At 36.9% G+C, this 25,201-nt stretch overlaps 1 protein-coding gene across 1 annotated transcript; it reads right to left on the bottom strand.

Annotated features, from left to right (window-relative positions):
• Window positions 1-14,452: 14,452 nt before the first annotated feature.
• Window positions 14,453-17,658, bottom strand: LOC145011933 (uncharacterized). The gene is made up of 4 exons (XM_078970683.1): window positions 15,776-17,658; window positions 15,603-15,734; window positions 15,479-15,509; window positions 14,453-15,394 (listed from the first exon to the last, which is right to left on the bottom strand). The coding sequence occupies exons 1-4, from the start codon at window positions 17,656-17,658 to the stop codon at window positions 14,453-14,455; spliced, it is 2,988 nt and encodes a 995-aa protein (XP_078826809.1).
• Between the last annotated feature and the right edge of the window lie 7,543 nt (window positions 17,659-25,201).

Below are 25,201 nucleotides of genomic sequence, written 5' to 3'. Positions count from 1 at the left end.
TTTAAGACCCTAATGACCCTCTCCCCATGAGTTTACAGCCGTAAACTCATGGTGGGGTAGTTTATGGCACAAAATGGGTTGAAATACTTAGGGGATAATTTCTAGGCTTGGTTTAAGGGCTTGGAATAATTTTTAAACACCAAATGACATACTTAGGGGAGTTTACGGCCTAGCATAGGACTCATGGCCGTAAACTCTCAAATCCCCATGAATAAGTGTGTTATTGGTTCCAAACAAATCACATGTGATTGCTAAAATTGTTTCAATGCCTTTCATGATTTTTTATGGGACTTTTGAGGGGTTTTGGAGTTTACGGCCCATGAGACCCCCCTCATGGCCGTAAAAACTCTTAGAGAGGGATTCCTTGTGTTTTAAGGCCAAAAACTTGTTTGTAACACTTCTAAAAATTATTCCAAGGCTTTAGGGGTGTTAAAGTGGCATTTCTAACACCTTTGAAGGAGTTTACACCCCAAAATGAAGGGTTTACAGCCCAAGCACAAGTCTTGGCTGTAAACTCTCAATTATCCTTCAAATAATGTGTTTAAGGTGCCCAAACTACTTTTAGATGGCTCTAGAATTTACCACAAGGCTATTGGTTAAGTTGATCCGTGTATGGATAATGAAGGCACAAAAGGTTATGGGTAGCTTAATATTGGGCTAGAAAGTTGTTTGGGCTTAATGGCCTATGGGGTGTGCATGGTGAGGTATTTGTTGGATTAGGGTTTTCTTAATTAAATTCATAGAAGTTTAATAAATCCAAGACTTCTTTGATTGTTTAATTCAATGCTTGGATGGTTATGGAATCATTTGGAAGGGTAATATTGATGGTCCTCTTTAAACTTTGGGAGTTACACTGTTATCATTGATGGCTCTCTTTAATCCTTGGGAGTTACACTCTTTACATCTTCTCATAACTAATTACTAGCAATTGAAGAACAATTGAAGACATGAACGTTTTTTTTTTCATTCTTAAGGGTGGTAGATGTTTTTTTTGTGTTATTTCCAAGAGTTTCCTTCATTTTCATTTACTAGCTTTAATAAGTAGTTGGTAGGTTGGCTTGTAACCACCAACTTTGTAATAAAGGTTTCATATAAAGCCATGTTTATCCATGGAAATGTAATAGACGAATTTTTAAGAAAAAAACCTTTGTTCAATTGGAATTATTGTTATAATTCACAAATTATCTTGTTAGGACGTGTTCTTGACTTGATACGAACTCAATCCAATAGGTCTTGGATCGTTTTCACCGGTATACAACTTAATAGGTCTTGAGTTGTTACTAATCTATCCATTTCTTTCCATTCACATATCATTTGTGGTTGTTATTCTCTCTTAATTTACCTAAAAATTACCCCACTCACTAAATCAAGCCCATACACGTATCATAAGTGGTATCAAAGCCTAGTTCCGATTGGGTGTAACTAAGTTCTTGTTCAAAAAAAAAAATTCTGCTAAGTTTGTTTGAATTCAGTTATTGTCCAAAAATGTTGCGCAAGCTATATGATGAAGAAGATATAGAGGAAGAGAAAATTGAAAAAGATGAGGAAGAAGATTCCGGTCCCATCTACGACACTGATGGAAAAGGAGAATTTTGTGAAAGAATAAATTTCTTGGTTGAAGAGGAATTTATTGAAGAAATTGAAGAAGGAACTAATTTTGTGATCGGAGATGAAATTGTTGAGGCAATTGTGGAAGAAATCAATTTTGTTGATATGCACAAAATTGTTGAAGAAATGGTGATTTTTGTTGAACAACTAAAATCATTCCGAGAGCTCACAACCTTGAGAACCAATGACTATAAGAGCCACAAAAATTCAGGTTCTCATATCTTTTATGAACACGATTCCTTTTCTAAAGTGTGGGGGATTTCCATTTTTCATCTTTATTTTCGTTTCAATGTGTGGGAGATTTTTACACTTTGGATGCCATGGAATGCTTATATTTTGCATTTTGAAGGCCTTAGTGACAAGAAGAAGTATGGTGAGAGGTTGGATTTTACTAATTATGATCTTGATAGTGATGTTTTTGTTTTGTCTTTGTTAATTGATCAAAAGGAGAAAAAAGACATGCATATTACTTTTGATAAAAAGTTTTGTGCAATTAGAGATGTAGACTTTTCACTTAAGACTCAAAAATAGCAAGACCAATTATTTTTAGATGATGGCAGAATTTTGTATGCTCCAAAAGGCAATATGATGATTTCCAAAACAAGATGTGTTCATGGTGGTAGCAATCAGTCACGAAAAAAGACATTGTGTGACAATTCGTATGCCAATTTTTTGTGTTGTCCACAAACAAAAGATATCTTAATTAATTCTTCATTCGTTGTTCAAAAACACCAAGAGCGAAGGCTTGAAGTTTGTGGTGAAAGAAAGACGAACGATGGTATCCATCTTTCTACAAACCATCTTTCTACGAGCAAAGAAGAAAGAATTAATCAATATGAAGATCTAAGTCCCAAGTATTTACATGGGAGGATACTCATGAAGTTTGGACTCATATTCTTTTGGTGTGCCTTAAATTGGGAAACCATGATATTGAGGCGTACTGCTCATCAACTTACAAATACAAACCATGATCCATTCTTTAAAATGACTACAATTAACCATTTAAATTATTGCAAGGTTAATTTGCAAGGCCGAGTTCATGGGAATGTACGTAAGTGGTTTTTCATCCACAAATGGAAGATACAGTTAGGATTGAATTTGGCGAGTTATTTGAGTTATCTGAAGAAGAACATGTGTATGTGGAGAAAAGACCAAGTTGGAGTAAAGAAAAGGTCACACTATGCAATAAAAAATTGTTTTCAAGACTTACTGTCATGGAAGGTTCGTATGGGGGAACAACACAATTTGGATCTAACTGAATTGAGGACAATTCCTTTCGAAGAAGGAGGGAATGATCCGTGTATGGATAATGAAGGCCCAAAAGGTTATGGGTAGCTTAATATTGGGCTAGAAAGTTGTTTGGGCTTAATGGCCTATGGGGTGTGCATGGTGAGGTAGTTGTTGGATTAGGGTTTTCTTAATTAAATTCATAGAAGTTTAATAAATCCAAGACTTCTTTGATTGTTTAATTCAATGCTTGGATGGTTATGGAAGCATTTGGAAGGGTAATATTTATGGTCCTCTTTAAACTTTGGGAGTTACACTGTTATTATTGATGGCTCTCTTTAATCCTTGAGAGTTACACTCTTTACATCTTCTCATAACTAATTACTAGCAATTGAAGAACAATTGAAGACATGAACGTTTTTTTTCATTCTTAAGGGTGGTAGACATTTTTTTGTGTTATTTCCAAGAGTTTCCTTAATTTTCATTTACTAGCTTTAATAAGTAGTTGGTAGGTTGGCTTGTAACCACCAACTTTGTAATAAAGGCTTCATATAAAGCCATGTTTATCCATGGAAATGTAATAGACGAATTTTTAAGAAAAAAACCTTTGTTCAATTGGAATTATTGTTATAATTCACAAATTATCTTGTTAGGACGTGTTCTTGACTTGATATGAACTCAATCCAATAGGTCTTGGGTCGTTTTCACCGGTATACAACTTAATAGGTCTTGAGTTGTTACTAATCTATCCATTTCTTTCCATTCACATATCATTTGTGGTTGTTATTCTCTCTTAGTTTACCTAAAAATTACCCCACTCACTAAATCAAGCCCATACACGTATCATAAGTTTGAAGGCATTTGGACATGTTAAAATGAGTTTACTATCCATTTTTGAGGGGTTTACGGCCCAAGCATGAACCTTGGCCGTAAACTCCTATTTATTCCCCAAAAATTATGTTTAAAGTTGTCACACCCCGAAAATCAAAGGCGGAAACATTTCCGGGATGGACTCCACGTTGTGTATCAAATCCAATGTACATAGTAATCACAGTAAACAACCATTACATTACATATATATGAAAGTTTACATTTGTTTCAAAAGTAAAGTTATACAAGATATACATATGCATCATTTTAACAAAAGTTGAGGCGAGTCTTCTGAGCACTCTGTCTTCACCAAAAGATATCACTGGGTACCTGTCTAACTTGGACCTGAGAATACAAGCGGTTTGAAAATCAGCATAAAGCTGGTGAGTTCATAAGCGGTTTCGTTTTATGAAAATTTATCGATTTCCTTTAGTTTTCCGAAAAGGTTTGTTATCCAAGAAAATCCCAGATTTTCTTATGTAAAGTTAGTTTAGTTAACATTTGTTACCAATTCGATTATGTGATCTATTTTACCCCAGGAAAATCCCATATTTTCCTAAATGCAAGATTTAATAACACAGAGTATAGTTTGATACACAAAACTATATATTGAAAATCATGGGATCACTATCACGAACGAGATATAAGATAGTTCGATACTAATGAAAATACGGATTTTTGACCATGGGACTACCATCCCGGACTAGACACAAAATAATTTGATATATATGAAAATATAGATTGGGAACCATGGGATCACTATCCCGGACAAGATATAGATTTAAACCATGGGATTATCATCCCGTACTTGATATAGATCGAAATCATGGGATTTCTATCCCGAAATAAATATAGATTGAAAACCATGGGATCACTATCCCGGACAAGATATAGGTGTAAACCAGGGGATTATCATCCCGTACTTGATATAGATCGAAATCATGGGATTTCTATCCCGAAATAAATATAGATTGAAAACCATGGGATCACTATCCCAGACAAGATATAGGTGTAAACCATGGGATTACTATCCCGTAATAGTTATAGATTCAAAACCATGGGATTACTATCACGTATAAGATATAGTTAAAAATCATGGGGCAACATCCCGAATTAGATATAGATTCTAAAACCCAAGCCGTGAATAAACTTATATTAATACATGTTGTGAGTCGGGTAACCATGCTAATATGACAACGAGACCTCCTTGATGTTTGTCAGACGTCGAAACGATATCCAGAAATTTGTCACCCCAGGCGTGCCCGCCTAACTGTAGCTAGCAGTTAAGGTGTGGGATTGTCAGTCCTGAATAGATCTATTCACAAATTCCTCGCTCTCCCTCCAGGAGACTCTGGTTACACTTCCGGGGAGGATTTACTGATCATCCATAAAGGGTAGTGACTATCTCACAAACTAGTACTAAACTATTCACAGGGTTCTCATACGATATCAGCATATAGAAGATTATGAAACGTAATACAACGAATATAGATACATACAATGAAACTATCTGACAATACATTCAAATGATACGGAGATAAACTGAATCAGACATAGTTTATCTAATAACTTTATATAGATATCAGTATATGATAGAATGAACAGTAAAGAACCCCAAATTATTCCCATAATAATTTGATTAGTTTGGTTATTTTCTTAACTAAAATACATTTAGTTGTAATTGATAAATCATTCCTTATGCTCAGCATAATACATAAGGAGTAAAAGAGTTTATAAGTTTATCATATATATTTGAAACATATCAATATTATGATTTGAAAACAGTTATAGTTTGCTTGTATTCCCCCCCTGAAAACATTGAAAAACACGGAAAAGGGCGTAGGGGTATGAACTCACTGGACGAGAAATGTGACGATTTCGGATGCTAAACGTTGGTCCGGGGCTTGCAAACGCATGAGGTTCCTAAGTATAATGTAAAGATACACATTTGTATCTAATTAGGACTTAGATTGATTATTTGATAAGGACAATTACTTCTAGTTACGAAAACACTCTGATACAAGTGTTTGGAGGGACCCGGGTGGCGTTTAAGGACATGTAACGATGCGAGGGACTTAGGAAATGAGTTTACTCCCCAAGAGTAAACTTCTAAATGGTGTTTACGGCCTAAACACCCATTCCCCGTGAGTTTACGGCCGTAAACTCATGGTGGGTGGTTTATGGTGCAATTTGGACTTCAAACACTTAGGGGACAATTTTTAGGTTTGGTTTAAGGGTTTGGAATAAATTTTAAACACCAAAATGACACATTTTAGGGAGTTTACAGCCTAGCATGGTCTCATGGCTATAAACTCTTATAAACCCATGAAAAGTTGTGTTTTTTGATTCCAAACTAATCACATGTGATTGCTAGATTTATTCCTGAGCCTTACATGCATTTGCTTGATGATTTGAAGGGTTTTTTGGAGTTTACGGCCATGGGGCACCTTCTATGGCCGTAAACTCTTAAATGAAGGGTTTTGATGTGTTTAAGGCCCTTAAACTATTTTTGGTTGGTCCTATGATTTATTCCAAGGCTTTTGGTGGTGTTGGATGGCTTTCTAACACCTTGAAATTGAATTTACACCATGTTTCATGGAGTTTACGGCCCAAGCACAAGCCTTGGCTGTAAACTCATAAATCCCCCAAAAATCATGTTTAAAGTGTTTCCAAGGCTAAAACCAATATTCTAAAATTCATATCTAAGCCTTATTAGTGTTTTGGAAGGGTTTAAGGTCATGAAAACCCCTTATACATGAGTTTACGGCCCAAGCACGTGCCTTGGCCATAAACTCCTTCAAATGTCTCAAAATCCATGTTTTAAATGTTATAAGTCCATTCCATGAAGTCATATAGCCATATCTAAGGTCCAATTGTGGTTTGGAAGGGTTTTAGGGCTTAAAAGCCCCTTAACTATGTGTTTACGGCCTAAGCTTCAACCAAGGCCGTAAAATCACATTCAAGGCCTTAAATCATGATTAAATCCCGAATTTGGAAGCCAAATATGTTATACATTAAGGTTAGGAAGGTACCTTAGGGATTTGAGGCCTTAAAATTGAGTTTTGGACCCTTAAACTTTGGATTTAGGAGAGAGGTTAGAGAGAGAGAGTAGAGAGAGGAAGAAAAAGCTTCAAATGAGTGTTTAAACACGTTTATAAGGTCCTAAAACTTGGACACGGTGGAATTCTACCCGATACCGGCATTAAACGAGGCTTTAGGTCGCACCCGATTAAGTTACCGTAACCCGGCGGGAACGTTTCTAACTTTTTGAAATAAACACTTTTGGGTTAATTTCATGAATTCCAAAGGGGTTTGGACACTCATTAAATTATAATAAACATATAAGTTTAAATAATTTAACCTAAAGTGAAAACAAAACGAATTTGGTAACGGCGAATTTTTCGGGTAGAACGGGTTTCGGCGATGAACAACTTCGGGTTGTTACAAAAGTGTTCCAAGGCTAAAACCAATATTCTAAAATTCATATCTAAGCCTTATTAGTGTTTTGGAAGGGTTTAAGGTCATAAAAACCCCATATATATGAGTTTACGGCCCAAGCAAGTGCCTTGGCCGTAAACTCCTTCAAATCCATCAAAATCCATGTTTAAAATGTTCTAAGTCCATTCCATGAAGTCATTTAGCCATATCTAAAGTCTAGTTGTGGTTTGGAAGGGTTTTAGGGCTTAAAAGCCCCTTAACTATGTGTTTACGGCCTAAGCTTCAACCAAGGCCGTAAACTCACATTCAAGGCCTTAAATCATGATTAAATCCCGAATTTGGAAGCCAAATATGTTATACATTAAGGTTAGGAAGGTACCTTAGGGATTTGAGGCCTTAAAATTGAGTTTTGGACCCTTAAACTTTGGATTTAGGAGAGAGGTTAGAGAGAGAGAGAGTAGAGAGAGGAAGAAAAAGCTTCAAATGAGTGTTTAAACACGTTTATATAGGTCCTAAAACTTGGACACGGTGGAATTCTACCCGATACCGGCATTAAACGAGGCTTTAGGTCGCACCCGATTAAGTTACCGTAACCCGGCGGGAACATTTCTAACTTTTTGAAATAAACACTTTTGGGTTAATTTCATGAATTCCAAAGGGGTTTGGACACTTATTAAATTATAATAAACATATAAATTTAAATAATTTAATCCAAAGTGAAAACGGAACGAATTTGATAACGGCGAATTTTTCGGGTAGAACAGGTTTTGGCGATGAACAACTTCGGGTTGTTACATTATCCCCGCGTCAGAGGGAATTTCGTCCCGAAATTCAAAGAATAAGATATAGATCATGAATTTGGAATGAGATACGAATGGATTTGTTGACTCAGATCTTCACTTTCTCAAGTGGAATCAAGTCTCTACTTGGCGTTCTAATGAATTCTCACTATCGGGACGTGTCTTTGTTTCGTACCTTGACTCTCTCTCAATCTATGATCTTAATTGATTCTCCCATGGAGGTTCCAACCCTGAACGACTTCGGTTTCCTCAAAGAAAATCACTAGGGTTTTGTCGGGTAGGTAATTCTAAGGATTCGAGACGTGATGTACTGGATAGATGTTACCAGGCTCTGAAGGCATCCGAAATCTGAAGGTTGCAGAATCGATTTCTACGAAGATCTTGAAAGGTCTGAGGTGGGACTAAACTTTAGACGTTCAAATGAAATTCCCGGAAATCCTTCGGGATAGACATTTAGAAGAAAGAGTTGTTAACTTCCCGTTTCTCAATGATCACAGAAACGAGGGAGGTGTGGTAATTCATATCGGGAAAAACTTTTGAGTTTTAAAGCATGAAACATAACGAAGGTTTGATGCCGAAGATCATGAGAGTCGGGTCGGGGAAAAGATCTAGACCGGCGACCCTTTTGAAACCAAGATGCCAACATGAATGAGGCTCAGTCATTCCATGTTAAACATAGCATCAAAGCATTTCGTGAAAAGTTTCCCATTTAATTGAATGGAACAAAATAGTCCTCTGGACTGGGGATTTAATCTATAGGTACGAAGTTAGTGTTCTCTATCTCACTGGTTAGTCGTCTCGATGATACACATTTCGATCACATATGAAGGGTTGAGCTTAGAAAAATGTTTGAATAGATAGATAACAGGTTTCCCTCTTTGTACAGGAATCGAAAGAGTTGCATGCATAAGAATTATCAAAGAGAAATATACCTGCGGCAACAGAGGGATCAGTGGTTGTAGCTGCTTTGGGGCAATTCCTTTTGAAGTGCCCTGCTTCGCCACAATTGTAGCAGGATGGACTGATGCCCGCTCCGGATGATTGGTTCGTTGATTTGACTGGTTTTCTGCAGGTTCGAGCAAGATGGCCTTTTTTGCCATAGTTGTCACAAATCCTTTCGCGACATGGACCAGGAATGTGGTGATGGTAGCTGCACTTACCACACCAAGGAAGGGTACCAGTGTATCCACTGGCGGGAGTTTGGGCCGTGGAACCGACAGCTGAAACAGCAATAGGGGCAGTAGCAGCATGGACTGCTACTGTTTGTTGTTTCTTAGAAGACCCTTGCGTACTCGGGGCCTTCCGCTTGTTCCAAGATTTCTTTTTGTTTCTGTCTCCACTGGTGACTGGCTCGGGGGTAGTAGCTTCCTCATCAGAGTTGTCTTCGTGATCGATCAAGATTTTCGCAAGACATTTAGCGCTGTTGTAGGTATCTGCCTTCGCAGCCAAGACATTCCCTTTTGTTGGTTGGGTCAATCCCCAGATGAATCTCTCAATCTTTTTACTCTCCGGGGTAACCATTCCCGGACAGAGTAATGCCAGGTCATCAAATCTTGAGGTATAAGCGGCTATGTTGGAACCCTTCATCTTAAGGTTCCAGAGTTCGTGTTCTAGCTTCTGTATTTCGCCCCGAGGGCAATACTTTGCAAGCAGAAGATCCTTCATAGCTTCCCAACCCATGGCATTTGCTACAGGTAAAGTTAAAGATTTGACTCGGCCGTTCCACCAAGTCAGGGCTTTATCAAGGAAGGTGCAGGCGGTGAACTTTACTTTGTCAGACTCCGAACAGGCACATATTTCGAAGATTGATTCGATTTTCTCGAACCATCGGGTCAGAGAAATGACACCTCCAGTGCCATCGAAGGTTGTGGGCTTCGCATTCATGAAGTCTTTATAGGAACCCCCTCTTCGGTGTTCCCAGCTGTCTTCTGGATTTTGGGGTTGGGGACCACCTTCGGAGCCACCGGGATTCATTTGTGACATGGCTGCCACCATTGCAGCAGTCAGGACTGTCTGAAGTGATGCGAGATCAAATTGAGGAGAAGGTGGTGGCGGAGGAGGATTATTGTTGTTCTTCGAGCTGGGTCTCTTTCTTGGAGGCATCTTGATCTAAGAAGATCAGGAAAGAGAGGATCATAAGTCCTCTGAATTGAATCAAGAGATATGGAACATGGGATATCTCATCGAGACAAATATAGCATTACACTTAGCGATAAAGCAGGAAAGAGTTATCAAGACAGAACATTTTATCGCTAGAGGAATGGTCAAGGAACAACACGTATACGAGGACTTTCTACCAAGGATCGGCTCGAGAAATACTCCCATAGTATTTTATGGTTTGCTGCAGCGACGATTCGTTGTTTGGGATATTAGGTAAGTTTTAGGCATGCTACGTACCACAGTCACTCCCAAGCACATGTTGGCCGTGTCTCGAATGAATATAGTTGGCCAAGCTATATTGATCCTAGACACGACTACATAACTGCCCAGGTTTAACCGCAGTGTACAACACCCATTTACTTATGTTTTGTTCTACTTGTAGTTACGGATTTTGACGGTTCGGTATACTTGTATACTTTTGAAAATACTTATAGTTTTGAAGATACTTTTAATTCAGAGCACTGAGGCCCTTTAGTGTTTATAGTTTTATACCATGTAAGGTTTGGTATACTCCGTTCACTATAAACAAGGGCTCTGATACCAATCTGTCACACCCTGAAAATCAAAGGTGGAAACATTTCCGGGATGGACTCCACGTTGTGTATCAAATCCAATGTACATAGTAATCACAATAAACAACCATTACATTACATATATATATATATATATATATATATATATATATATATATATATATATATATATATATATATATATATATATGAAAGTTTACATTTGTTTCAAAAGTAAAGTTATACAAGATATACATATGCATCATATTAACAAAAGTTGAGACGAGTCTTCTGAGCACTCCGTCTTCACCAAAAGATATCACCGGGTACCTGTCTAACTTGGACCTGAGAATACAAGCGGTTTGAAAATCAACATAAAGCTGGTGAGTTCATAAGCGGTTTTGTTTTATGAAAATGTATCGGTTTCCTTTAGTTTTCCGAAAAGGTTTGTTATCCAATAAAATCCCATATTTTCTTATGTAAAGTTAGTTTAGTTATCATTTGTTACCAATTCGATTACGTGTTGTATTTTACCCCAGGAAAATCCCATATTTTCCTAATTGTAAGACCAATTGTATATCACAGAGTATAGTTTAATACACAAAACTATATATTGAAAATCTTGGGATCACTATCCCGAAAGAGATATAAGATAGTTGGACACATATGAAAATACAGATTTAAGATCATGGGACTACCATCCCGGACTAGACACAAGATAATTTGATATATATGAAAATATAGATTGGGAACCATGGGATTATTATCTCGGACAAAATATAGATTTAGATCATGGGGTTATCATCCCGTACTCGATATAGATTGAAATTCATGGGAATACTATCCCGAAATAAATATAGATTGAAAACCATGGGATCACTATCCCAGACAAGATATAGGTTTAGACCATGGGATTACTATCCCGTAATAGTTATAGATTCAAAACCATGGGATTACTATCCCGTATAAAACATAGTTAAAAATCATGGGGCAAACATCACGTACAAGTTGTAGATACCATATAAAAAGTAGATACGCAATCGAAACAAAGTCAAAACGATACTGTGAATAAACTTATATTAATACATGTTGTGAGTCGGGTAACCATGCTAATACGACAACGAGACCTCCTTGACGCTTGTCAGACGTCGAATGATATCCATAAATTTGTCACCCCAGGCGTGCCCGCCTAACTGTAGCTAGCAGTTAAGGTGTGGGATTGTCAGTCCCGAATAAATCCATTCACAAATTCCTCGCTCTCCCTCCAGGAGACTCTGGTTACACTTCCAGGGAGGATTTACTGATCATCCATAAAGGGTAGTGACTATCTCACAAACTAGTACTAAACTATTCACAGGGTTCTCATATGATATCAACATACAGAAGATTATGAAACGTAATACAGCGAATATAGATACATACAATGAAACTATCTGACAATACATTCAAATGATACGGAGATAAACTGAATCAGACATAGTTTATCGAATAACTTTATATAGATATCAGTACATGATAAAACGAACAGTAAAGAACCCCAAATTATTCCCATAATAATTTGATTAGTTTGGTTATTTCCTTAACTAAATCCATTTAGTTGTAATTGATAAATCATTCCTTATGCTCAGCATAATACATAAGGAGTAAAAGTATTTATAAATTTGCCAGATATTATTTGAAACATAACAATGTTATGATTTGAAAACAGTTATAGTTTACTTGGATTCCCCCCCCCCTGAAAACATTGAAAAACACGGAAAAGTGCGTATGGGTATGAACTTACCGGACGAGAAATGTGACGATTTCGGAAGCTAAACGTTGGTCCGGGGCTTGCAAACGCACGGCGATACAAGTGTTTGGAGGGACCTGAGTGACATTTGGGGACACATATAGTTAGGATATTGAATTGGGACTTCAAAAGAACACTCCTTAGGGAGTTTACGGCCCTAATGACCCTCTCCCCATGAGTTTACGGCTGTAAACTCATGGTGGGGTAGTTTATGGCACAAAATGGCTTGAAACACTTAGGGGATAATTTCTAGGCTTGGTTTAAGGGCTTGGAATAATTTTTAAACACCAAATGACATACTTAAGGGAGTTTACGGCCTAGCATAGGACTCATGGCCATAAACTCTCAAATTCCCATGAATAAGTGTGTTATTGATGCGTGTATGGGCTTGATTTAGTGAGTAGGGTAGTGTTTAGGTAAATTAAGAGAAAATAGCAACCACAAATGATATGTGAACGGAAAGAAATAGATAGATTAGTATAGTAACAACTCAAGACCTATTAAGTTGTATACCGATGAAAACAATCCAAGACCTATTGGATTGAGTTCGTATCAAGTCAAGAACACGTCCCAACAAGATAATTTGAGAATTATAACAATAATTCAAAGTGAAAATAATGGTTCTTTGATTAAAATTCGTGCATTACTTTTTCCATGCATAATTTGGCTTTATATGAAGCTTTTATTACAAATTTGGTGGTTACAAGCCAACCAACCAATTATTCATTAAAACTAGTAAATAGAAATTAAGGTAACTCTTGAAAGAACACAAAAAAACATCCATGAGACTTGTGAATGAAAAAAAATGGCTATGCTTGCTTAAGGAGGCATAAGAAGCATTAAGGAGTCATCATAAGCATTAAAGTGTAACCCTAATCCACCAAAGAGTGTCAAAAACGGCTAGGAGGCTTTATGAAGCAAATAGTAACGGTTTTAGCACTTATGAAGCCTTAAAAATGTTGCCCTAGTCTTCATGCAACCTTAATTCAATTTGTGGGTTACCATGCACAACCCAACCATTGAGCCCAAACCACCTTCTAGCCCACTAGTAATCACTAATCCATCACATTTTGGGCTTTCATGATCCATGCATGGATCATCCCCTCCCCCTTTGAAAGGAATTGACCTAAATTCATCAAGTCCATCATCATCAAGATAAGGTGAAAGATCTCCCACATTAAAGGAAGCATGCACTCCATGGTCTCCTCCTAAATCTACCTTGTAAGCATTATCATTGACACGCGACACCACTTTATAAGGACCTTCAGCTCTTGGCATTAACTTGTTTTTCCTTTTGTTAGGAAAACGTTCTTTCCTCATATGCACCCACACCAAGTCACCATCTTGAAAGACTCGTGGTTTCCTATGCTTGTTTGACTTCTGTTTGTACAACTCATTCACAGCTTCAATCCTCTCACGAACTTGTTGGTGTAGTTTCATCATGGCCTTCAACTTGTCATTAGCATCCTTGTGAACCAATTCATCCTTTGGCAATGGAATCAAATCCAAAGGCATGTAAGGATTCACACCATACACCACCTCAAAAGGAGAGTGACGTGTAGCATAACCAGCCCTCTCAACAAAGCACCCAAAGTTCTATTAGTAACCTCCGTTTGCCCATCCGTTTGTGGATGATGGGATGTACTAAAAAGTAACTTAGTACCCACTTTCCTCCATAAAGTGTTCCAAAAGTAACTTAGAAATTTGGAATCCCTATCAGAAACAATTGTTTTAGGAATACCATGCAAACGAACCACCTCTTTAAAATACAAATCAGCCACATTAGATGCATCATTGGTTTTATGACATGGCACAAAGTGAGCCATTTTTGAAAACCTATCCACCACCACCATAATGGAATCCTTCCCCCTTTGAGTTCTAGGCAAAGCCATAATGAAATCCATGGACACATCTTCCCAAGGACGAATAGGAACCGGCAAAGGAGTGTAAACACCATGCTTGAAAGTTGTTTTCGCCATATGACATGTAACACACTTGCCCACTATGTTGGTTACATCCCCCAACATCTTCGGCCAAAAGAAATGTTCTTAAAGCACCTGCAAAGTTTTGGTAATGCCAAAATGACCAGCCAAACCACCGCCATGAGCTTCACGAATCAACAACTCCCGTATTGCATGTTTTGGGACACAAAGGCGATTGTCTTTGAATAGAAAGCCATCTTGAATCACAAATTCACCATTAGGACCACCTGCACATTTCAAAAACATATCTCCAAAGTCCATATCATATTGATAATGGTCCTTTAGAGTTTCAAATCCCAAGAAACGAACATCCAAAGTCACCAATAATGAGTAACGCCTCGAGAGTGCATCAGCCACCACATTGCTTTTGCCATCCTTGTATTTGCATGAAAAATGAAAGGATTGCAAGAACTCCACCCACTTTGCATGTCTTGTGCTCAACTTTTGTTGCCCATTGATGTACTTCAAGGATTCATGATCAGAATGCAAAATAAAATGATTTGCACGCAAATAATGACTCCAATGATCTAAAGCACGAACAATAGCATAAAACTCCTTATCATAAGTGCAATAATTCAAACGAGCACCACCCGACTTTTCAGGAAAATAAGCAATAGGACGTTTGGATTGGATCAAAATAGCCCAAATACCAACTCCACTTGCATCACACTCCACTTCAAATGGTTGAGAAAAATCTGGAAGAGCTAAAATAGGAGCATCACGCAATAATGCCTTGAGTTTCTCAAATGCCTTTTGAGCTTCTTCTCCCCATGCAAAGACTCCTTTCTTCAAACAACCTGTCATGGGACTTGCAATGGTGCTAAAATCACGAACAAATCTTCTATAGAAAGAAGCAAGACCATGAAATGATCTAACTTCAGAAATGTTAGTAGGAATAGGCCATGACTTGATTGCTTCAATTTTGGATGGGTCTACGGACACGCCATTTTTTGAAACCACAAAACCCAAAAATGCCACTTCTTCCACTAAAAACGAACATTTTTCTTGCTATCCATAGAGTTTTTGAGCTCTAAGCATCTCAAAAACCTGTTTTAAGTGCACCAAATGATCCTCCAAGCTCTTGCTATATACCAAGATATCATCAAGGTACACAACCACAAACCTGCCCAAAAAAGATTTTAGCACTTCATTCATTAGTCGCATGAAAGTGCTAGGTGCGTTAGTTAGACCGAAAGGCATCACGGTCCATTCATACAAGCCATGTTTAGTTTTAAAGGCTATTTTCCATTCATCCCCTTCACGCATACGAATTTGATGGTAACCACTTCTCAAATCAATTTTTGAGAACACAATAGAACCATGCAACTCGTCCAATAAATCATCAACTCTAGGAATAGGAAATCGGTATTTTATGGTGATGTTATTAACAGCCCTACTATCAACACACATCCTCCAAGAACCATCTTTTTTGGAACCAACAAAACTGGAACAGCACAAGGACTTAGGCTTTCACGAACATAACCCATTTTCATGAGTTCATCAATTTGTTTTTGCAACTCTTTTGTCACCTCCGAATTACATCTATAGGCAGCTTTATTAGGCAAAGGAGCACCCAGAATAAGGTCAATTTGGTGTTCGATACCGCGGATTGGAGGCAAACCCGGTGGTAATTCGCTTGGAAACACATCTTGAAACTCCAAAAGCAAATCAGCAATAGTGTTTTCTCCATGCACCATCTTCTCCACCTTTGCATGCTCTTTGGCCACAAGCATGTAAATAACATCACCTTTGTCAAGAACTTGCTCCACCTCCCTTTCACTAGCAAACATAGAAAGACTAGGTTTTTTTACTTGTTTAGAAATCATGGACCTTATGGCCGTTGGGGACATGGGTTTTAACACAATTTTTTTATTATTGTGTTTCAACTCATATTCATTGCTCCTCCCTCTATGTAACACGTCCCTATCAAATTGCCAAGGACGCCCCAACAAAATATGACATGCATCCATAGGAATAACATCACACAACACTTCATCTTCATAAGACCCCATCGTTAAACCAACTCTAACCTGTTTTGTCACCTTTATTTTGCTTCCATCATCCAACCAATGAAGAACATATGGTTTTGGGTGGTTTGTTGTAGACAAACCCAATTTGGTCACAATTTCATTAGAAGCAACATTAGTACAACTTCCACCATCAATAATCAAACTACACCACTTGTATCTAACCAAACATTTGGTGTGAAACAATTGGTCTCGTTGATCCACATCAGCCACGGTTTGAACCCCTTGAGTTTTAAGGGTTCTAAGCACCAAAACTATATCATACACTGGTGCTTCATACTCTACCTCCTCCTCTTCTTCCTCTTCTTGTTGTGTATCATAAAAAATACCCGTCAACCTCTCTTCTTCCTCCAACTCTTCACGACATTCAATGGCCTCCCTTAAAGTCACCACCCTTTTGTTTGGACAAGCATTTTGGTAATGACCAAAACCTTGACACTTGAAACATATAATTTTCGCCAAACTAGTTTCTTTAGTACCACTAGTAAGTTTAGGAGCAACGGGAACACTACTAGAACCAGAAGGAGTAGAAACAAAATTTTGTCTATTGCTAGACTTGGGCTTTGACCACGACTTTGACTTGGGACTTTCGAGACTTGAACTTGAACTCCCACCATAAAGTGCTTTGGTTTGCCCCTCCAACTTCAAACACAAACCACAAAGAGTTCCAAAATCATCATAAGGATATAACTCCACAACATTGGCAATGTTGTAGTTCAACCCTTTTAGAAAACGAGTCATTTTTTGTCCTTCAATTTCTTCAATATCCCCCATCAAGGACAACTTCTCAAATTCATCAATGTATTCTCCAACACTCATTTTTCCTTGCCTCAAATCAGCAATCTTCTTGTAAGTGGCCATTCTATGAGTAGAAGGAACATATCTCTTTCTTAGCTTTCGTTTTAAAGAAAGCCAAGAACAAATTTTTTCTTTGCCTTCACGGGTTCTCTTGGCCTTAAGCCCTTCAAACCACAATGAAGCACCACCACTTAGCTTGAGAATGGCATACTTGCAGCTTTTTTTGTCATCCACTTCTTTGTACTCGAACATTCTTTCAATCTTCCTTTCCCACTCCAAGTAGCGTTCAGGATCAGTTCCACCAACAAATTCAGGCAATTCAGACACCTTGAATTCTTCCACAACCCTATGTTCACTACGACGGGGTTTCCTTCGATTTCCACCTTCTTGGATGTTTCTTAATGCTTCTCGAAGATTTTGTAGGAACTCTGGATCATCAAAATCCATTATGCGCTCTAATACCACTTATGATGCGTGTATGGGCTTGATTTGTGAGTAGGGTAGTGTTTAGGTAAATTAAGAGAGAATAGCAACCACAAATGATATGTGAATGGAAAGAAATAGATAGATTAGTATAGTAACAACTCAAGACCTATTAAGTTGTATACCGATGAAAACAATCCAAGACCTATTGGATTGAGTTCGTATCAAGTCAAGAACACGTCCCAACAAGATAATTTGAGAATTATAACAATAATTCAAAGTGAAAATAATGGTTCTTTGATTAAAATTCGTGCATTACTTTTTCCATGCATAATTTGGCTATATATGAAGCCTTTATTACAAATTTGGTGGTTACAAGCCAACCAACCAATTATTCATTAAAACTAGTAAATAGAAATTATGGTAACTCTTGAAAGAACACAAAAAAAACGTCCATGAGACTTGTGAATGAAAAAAAAACGGCTATGCTTGCTTAAGGAGCCATAAGAAGCATTAAGGAGTCATCATAAGCATTAAAGTGTAACCCTAATCCACCAAAGAGTGTCAAAAACGGCTAGGAGGCCTTATGAAGCAAATAGTAATGGTTTTAGCACTTATGAAGCCTTAAAAATGTTGCCCTGGTCTTCATGCAACCTTAATTCAATTTGTGGGTTACCATGCACAACCCAACCATTGAGCCCAAACCACCTTCTAGCCCACTAGTAATCACTAATCCATCACATTTTGGGCTTTCATGATCCATGCATGGATGAGTTATTGGTTCCAAACAAATCACATCTGATTGCTAAAATTGTTTCAAGGCCTTTCATGAATTTTTATGGGACTTTTGAGGGGTTTTTGGAGTTTACGGCCCATGAGACCCCCCTCATGGCCGTAAACTCTCTTAGAGAGGGATTCCTTGTATTTTAAGGCCAAAAACTTGTTTGTAACACTTCTAAAAATTATTCCAAGGCTTTAGAGGTGTTAAAGTGGCATTTCTAACACCTTTGAAGGAGTTTACACCCCAAAATGAAGGGTTTACGGCCCAAGCACAAGTCTTGGCCGTAAAGTCTCAATTATCCTTCAAATAATGTGTTTAAGATCCCCAAACTATTTTTAGATGGCTCTAGAATTTACCACAAGGCTATTGGTTAAGTTTGAAGGCATTTGGACATGTTAAAATGAGTTTACTATCCATTTTTGAGGGGTTTACGGCCCAAGCATGAACCTTGGCCGTAAACTCCTATTTATTCCCCAAAACATTATGTTTAAAGTGTCCCAAGGCTAAAACCAATATTCTAAAATTCATATCTAAGCCTCATTAGTGTTTTGGAAGGGTTTGAGGTCATAAAAACCCCATATATATGAGTTTACGGCCCAAGCATGTGCCTTGGCCGTAAACTCCTTCAAATCCATCAAAATCCATGTTTAAAATGTTAGTCCATTCCATGAAGTCATTTAGCCGTATCTAAAGTCTAGTTGTGGTTGGGAAGGGTTTTAGGGCTTAAAAACCCCTTAACTATGTGTTTACGGCCTAAGCTTCAACCAAGGCTGTAAACTCACATTCAAGGCCTTAAATCATGATTAAATCCCGAATTTGGAAGCCAAATATGCTATACATTAAGGTTAGGAAGGTACCTTAGGGATTTAAGGCCTTAAAATTGAGTTTTGGACCCTTAAACTTTGGATTTAAGAGAGAGGTTAGAGAGAGAGTAGAGAGATGAAGAAAAAGCTTCAGATGAATGTTTAAACATGTTTATATAGGTCCTAAAACTTGGACACGGTGGAATTCTACCCGATACCGACATTAAATGGGGCTTTAGGTCGCACCCGATTAAGTTACCGTAACCCGGCGGGAACGTTTCTAACTTTTTGAAATAAACACTTTTGGGTTAATTTCATGAATTCCAAAGGGGTTTGGACACTCATTAAATTATAATAAACATATAAATTTAAATAATTTAATCCAAAGTGAAAACGGAACGAATTTGATAATGACGAATTTTTCGGGTAGAACAAGTTTTGGCGATGAACAACTTCGGGTTGTTACAGCATCGACTTGTATGTGGAACTCAAGAATGAAACAATGCTCATCAAAACTTTGGTTAAATTGTATAGACTTCAATTGTGGAACTTACGAATGAAACAATGCTCATCAAAGCTTTGCTTAAATTGCATAGACTTCTATTCTTGAACTCAAGAATGAAACAATGCTCATCAAAGATTTGCTAAATTGCAAAGACTACTTCTATTGTGGAACTCAACAATTAAAAAATGCTCATCAAAGCTTTGCTAAATTGCATAGACTTCTAATGTGGAACTCAAGAATTAAATGATGCTCAACAAAGCTTTGCTAAATTGAATAGACTTTTAATATGGAACTCAAGAATGAAACAATGCTCATAAAAGCTTTGCTTAAATTGCATAGACTTCTATTGTGGAACTCAAGAATTAAACGATGCTCATCAAAGCTTTGCTAAATTGCATAGACTTCTATTGTGGAACTCAAGAATTAAACGATACTCATCAAAGCTTTGCTAAATTGCATAGACTGCTAATGTGGACCTCAAGAATGAACCAATGCTCATCAAAGCTTTGCGTAAAATGCATAGACTTCAGTTGTGGAACTCAAAAATTAAACAATGCTCATCAAAGCTTTGCTAAATTGTGAAGACCACTTCTATTTTGTAACTCAAGAATTAAAAAATGCTCATCAAAGCTTTGCTCAATTGCATAGACTTCTAATGTGGAACTCAAGAATGAAACAATGCACATCAAAGCTTTTCTTAAATTTCATAGAGTTCTATTGTGGAACTCAAGAATGAAACAATGATCATCAAAGCTTTGCTAAATTGCAAAGACTACTTCTATTGTGGAACTCAAGAATTAAAAAATGCTCATCAAAGCTTTGCTAAATTGCATAGACTTCTAATGTGTAAATCAAGAATGAATCAATGCTCATCAAAACTTTCCTTAACTTGCACGCACTTCTATTGTGGAACTCATGAATTAAACAATGCCCATCAAAGATTTGATAAATTACAAAGACTACTTCTATTGTGGAACTCAAGAATTAAACAATGCTCATCAATGCTTTGCTAAATTGCATAGACTTCTAATGTGGAACCCACGAACGAATCAATGCTCATGAAAACTTTGCTAAATTACATAGACTTCTATTGTGGAACTGAAGAATTAAACAATGCTCCTAAAAGCTTTGTTTTTTTTTTTTTTTTTTTTTTTTTGAAAGAGCCAAAGCTCAGCAAACTTTATTAAAAAGAATAAAAGAATACAATCACCAAAAATTCAAACAAAGTACAAAAATAACCAGCCTATCCATAACCAACTACCAAACCACTTCCTAATAATAAGAACTAACCACTCACAACCCCAATAATCCCTAAAATCCTTAAAATTAGCCCAAGGACTTATTGAATGAGGGAAAAAAGGTAACTTCACCCCCTTGCATCTCCAAAAACTCCAAAAAACATGAACAAAATAGCAAGGGGTAAGGCCCTTAAAAAAACCCTCAATCCAAAGACTAAACTTTAAGGAAAAACCAACTAAGACCAAAAACCTCAACCAACAATTCACAAATAAAACCCAAACATATTTAAAACTACTATACAATTTAACAATGCGATCCGAATTAATCTCCAAGAGCTGAACAATCCCTCTTCTTCTATCCCTTTTCCAATTCTTCATCCTCCTCTTGATTTTCTGCATAAAACTCTCTTCCTTCTTTTCACTATGATCCATCTTCATCCAATGCAATAAATTCCTGCAAATAATACAAAACCCAACGAGCCAAAAACTAACACCAACACTCCAGAAATTCAAAATAAGTTTCAGACTTGACATGGCATCAATCACATGTCTAGGATTCTCAATTTGAATAATCACATAAAAGATCATATCCAAATTGAAAATCCCATTGGTACAAGTCAAATGATTAGAGAGATAACTCCCCAACCATTGACAATTTCCGTCAATTCCTTTGTAAAACCAATTATTCCAAAATTGCCCCCATCTAAAACCGCTACTAAGAACATACTCAATATAATTTCTCCACTGCCAACCCCAATTAAAAATCACTTCGACCATCAACTTCACAATTCTGAACCTGAACATCATCTCTTATTTTTGTCCTTTCCATAAATGCCCCAATCCTTATAGATTCTTTCATTAATCAAGTTTTTATTATTCCTTAATCCTAACAGCTTTAATCTTATTTCGTTCTCAATACAGGTTATCACTCCTTCAGCTGTTAATCTCCTCTTATTAAAAATCCTAGCATTCCTTTCCTTCCAAATATGAGCCACACAACTCGCAAGAATACATTTATTAATTAAATTCTCACCAGAATCCTTGTAAAACAGCTTGCAGCACTTCAGAATCAGCTCATTCCAGCCTCCCATCACCAAATTAATTCTCATCTTATCACAAAAATGTCTCCAAATACTTTGTGAGAATTCACAAATAAAGAAGAGATGATCATGTGAATCAGGAATAAGATTACAAAAAGGACAGAGGAGACTTCCTGAAGTTTCCCAAACTCTAACACGATCCTGAGTTTTCAATCTATTCAAGATAGCCATCCATAAAATGAAAGAATTTCTAGGAATGCCCTTACCATACCAAACGATTTCCTTCCATGGCACCTTATTCCCAAAATTATTAATATCTCTCCACACTTGATTACACGAAAATTGCTTGCAATTACCCTCCTTATCTCTCCAACCAGCAACATCTCTCATATTAGGATCAATACAAAACATAGGAGCATCCTTTAGACCTGAAAATTTATCAACCCAATTTACAGGCCAACAATAATTATCATAATCAAGCACATCACTAACCAAAGAAAAGTCATTAAATCCATTACTAAACCATTCTCTTCTTGGAATGATAGTGCTTAAAATACCTAAAGGATGCCACCAATCATTCCATAAAGAGGTGTTCCTCCCATTTCCCACACAAGCAACAATATGAGGTCTAACAATTTTCCTAATTTCCAAAAATCTCTTCCAGGTCCAGCTCATGCTTTTCTTTTGCATTATATCCCAAAAATTCCTCTTTCCAATGTAACAAGCTTTCACCCATTGCACCCATAAAGAATTTTTATTATTAACAACATTCCACACATGTTTTGCAAGTAAAGCATCATTCCATTTCCTTAAATTCTTAATCCCCAATCCTCCATAATCTTTAGGTTTACAAACATCATCCCATTTAACTTTAGCTTTCCCATTAACTTTTTCACCATTAGCCCATAAGAAGCTTCTACACATCTTTTCAATCTCTTTTATAGTTGCAATGGGAATTTTAAAAATTGAAGCCCAATACACATGAATAGAAGTCAACACAGAATTAATGAGCTGCAATCTTCCAGCAAACGATAAAGTTTTGCATTTCCAGTTGAAAATTCTCATTCTAATCTTTTCTAACAACTTCTTGCAATCTCTTTCAAAAAGTTTAGTAACACACATAGGAACACCCAAGTATTTAAAAGGAAATTTCCCAACATCAAAAGGAAGAATTCCCAAAATAATTCTCCTCATATTCGGTTTAACACAACTGAAATAGATCTGGCTCTTTTCCATGCTAACCTTCAGCCCAGAAACATATTTGAAATCATCAAGAGCTTCCCTTATGATTCTAGCCGAATTCCCATTACCATAAGAAAATACCAGAAGATCATCAGCAAAGCATAAATGAGAAATGCTAAGCACCTCACACTTATTATGGTATTTAAAATTATGGCTGTCTTCTATTTTCTTACCAAGAATCTTATTGAATACTTCCATCACTATAGTAAATAAGTAAGGTGACAGAGGATCACCCTGCCTAAGACCCCTCTTTCCTTCAAAATACCCATGGTCTTCACCATTAAAATTGATCATAAACCATGGGGAAGACACACAAGCCATAATCCACTGAATCATAATCGGATGAAATCCAAACCCTTTAAGACTTCTATTAAGAAACTCCCAATCCACTGTATCATATGCTTTTTGAATATCAATTTTTAAGGTGCACTTTGGAACTCCCCTCTTGTTATTATATCCCACCATCAATTCCTGCGCAAGAAGAATATTATCCAAGATCGATCTTCCAGGAATGAAAGCAGATTGATTCTTACTAACAATTTTCCCCAAACAGCTTCTAGTTCTATTCACTATAACCTTACTAATACACTTATACAAAGTGTTACAGCAGGCTATAGGTCTAAAATCAGCAACCTTCCTCGGCATATCCACTTTAGGAATTAAAATAACTCTCGTAGCATTTATCCCTTTAAGAAGCTTCCCTGTCCAAAAAAATTCTCTCACTGCTTTGCAAACCTCCGATCCAATAATATTCCAGGCACTCTTGAAAATTTTTGAAGAATATCCATCAGGCCCAGGGGCACGATTGTCATCAATTCCAAACATAGCTGCTTTAATTTCTTAATCTGTCACCACTCTGATCATATTAGTAGCATCAGTACTGTCTAACCTATTTTGGAAAATATCTTCAATTAACTCCGGCTTAACAGAATCATCCTTACACCCCAAGAAATTTTTGAAATACGAAACAAATTTATCCTTCAAAGCAATTCCACTAACCCATCTTCCATCTTCATCCAAAACCTTCATAATTCTATTTTTATTGCCCCTGCTCTTCACAATACTATGAAAAAACTTAGTATTATTATCGCCTTCCTGAATCCATTTAATTTTAGTTCTTTGGAATAAAAGCTTCTCTTCATCATTGCAAGCTTCATTAAATTTGAACAAAAGATCAGCATGCTCATTCCTAATCTTATAATCACAAGGATTACAATCAATTTCCACTTGTTTACTTTCCAGCTTTTTCCTTAACTCATGAATTCGCTTCCCATATCCTCTGTATCTGTTACAAAGATCCCTACAATGCTTTTTAAGAATCTTCAATTTCTGACAAACCTTAAGCATATAAAACCCTTCAATGTTTTCATCCCAAACTTCCTTGACCATAGGTAAAAATTCTTCCTTCTCAGTAATAAAATTAGCAAATCTGAAAGAAGGTCGCCATCTCATTTTACTCAATGGAATATTAAGAACAGCAGGACAGTGATCTGAAATTCTATAGGGTTTGAACATAGCATGAGCCAAAGGATAATCCGAAACAAACTTCAAATTAGTCATCACTCTATCCAGTTTCTTCAGGAGTCCCATACTTCCAGCAGGAGTTTTATTCCAAGTAAATTGAAAACCAGTCGAATTCAGGTCCTCAATTTCTAAACAGTTAATACATTCAATAAAGTCTTCAACACCTTTAGGAAACCTAGAACATCCTTCAGAATATTCTGAATGTTTTAAAGCAACATTGAAATCTCCTAATAATCCCCAAGCATCCTCTTTAACCACTAGTTTATGTTTCTTCAAATTCTCCCATAAATCTCTTCTATCCAGATAATTGGAAGCAGCGTAAATAAAAGACAAATACATGCTATAGTTAGATTCACAGAATCTAACATAACAGTGAATAACTTGTCTAGATTGAGAAATCACCATCACATCCACAATTCTAGGATTCCATCCAA

The sequence above is a fragment of the Lactuca saligna genome, chromosome 1 (genome assembly GCF_052625555.1).
Source record: "Lactuca saligna cultivar CGN05327 chromosome 1, ASM5262555v1, whole genome shotgun sequence".
NCBI lineage: Eukaryota > Viridiplantae > Streptophyta > Magnoliopsida > Asterales > Asteraceae > Lactuca > Lactuca saligna.
Note: the sequence above shows the minus strand (reverse complement) of the source record. Positions and strands in the feature narration are given on the sequence as shown.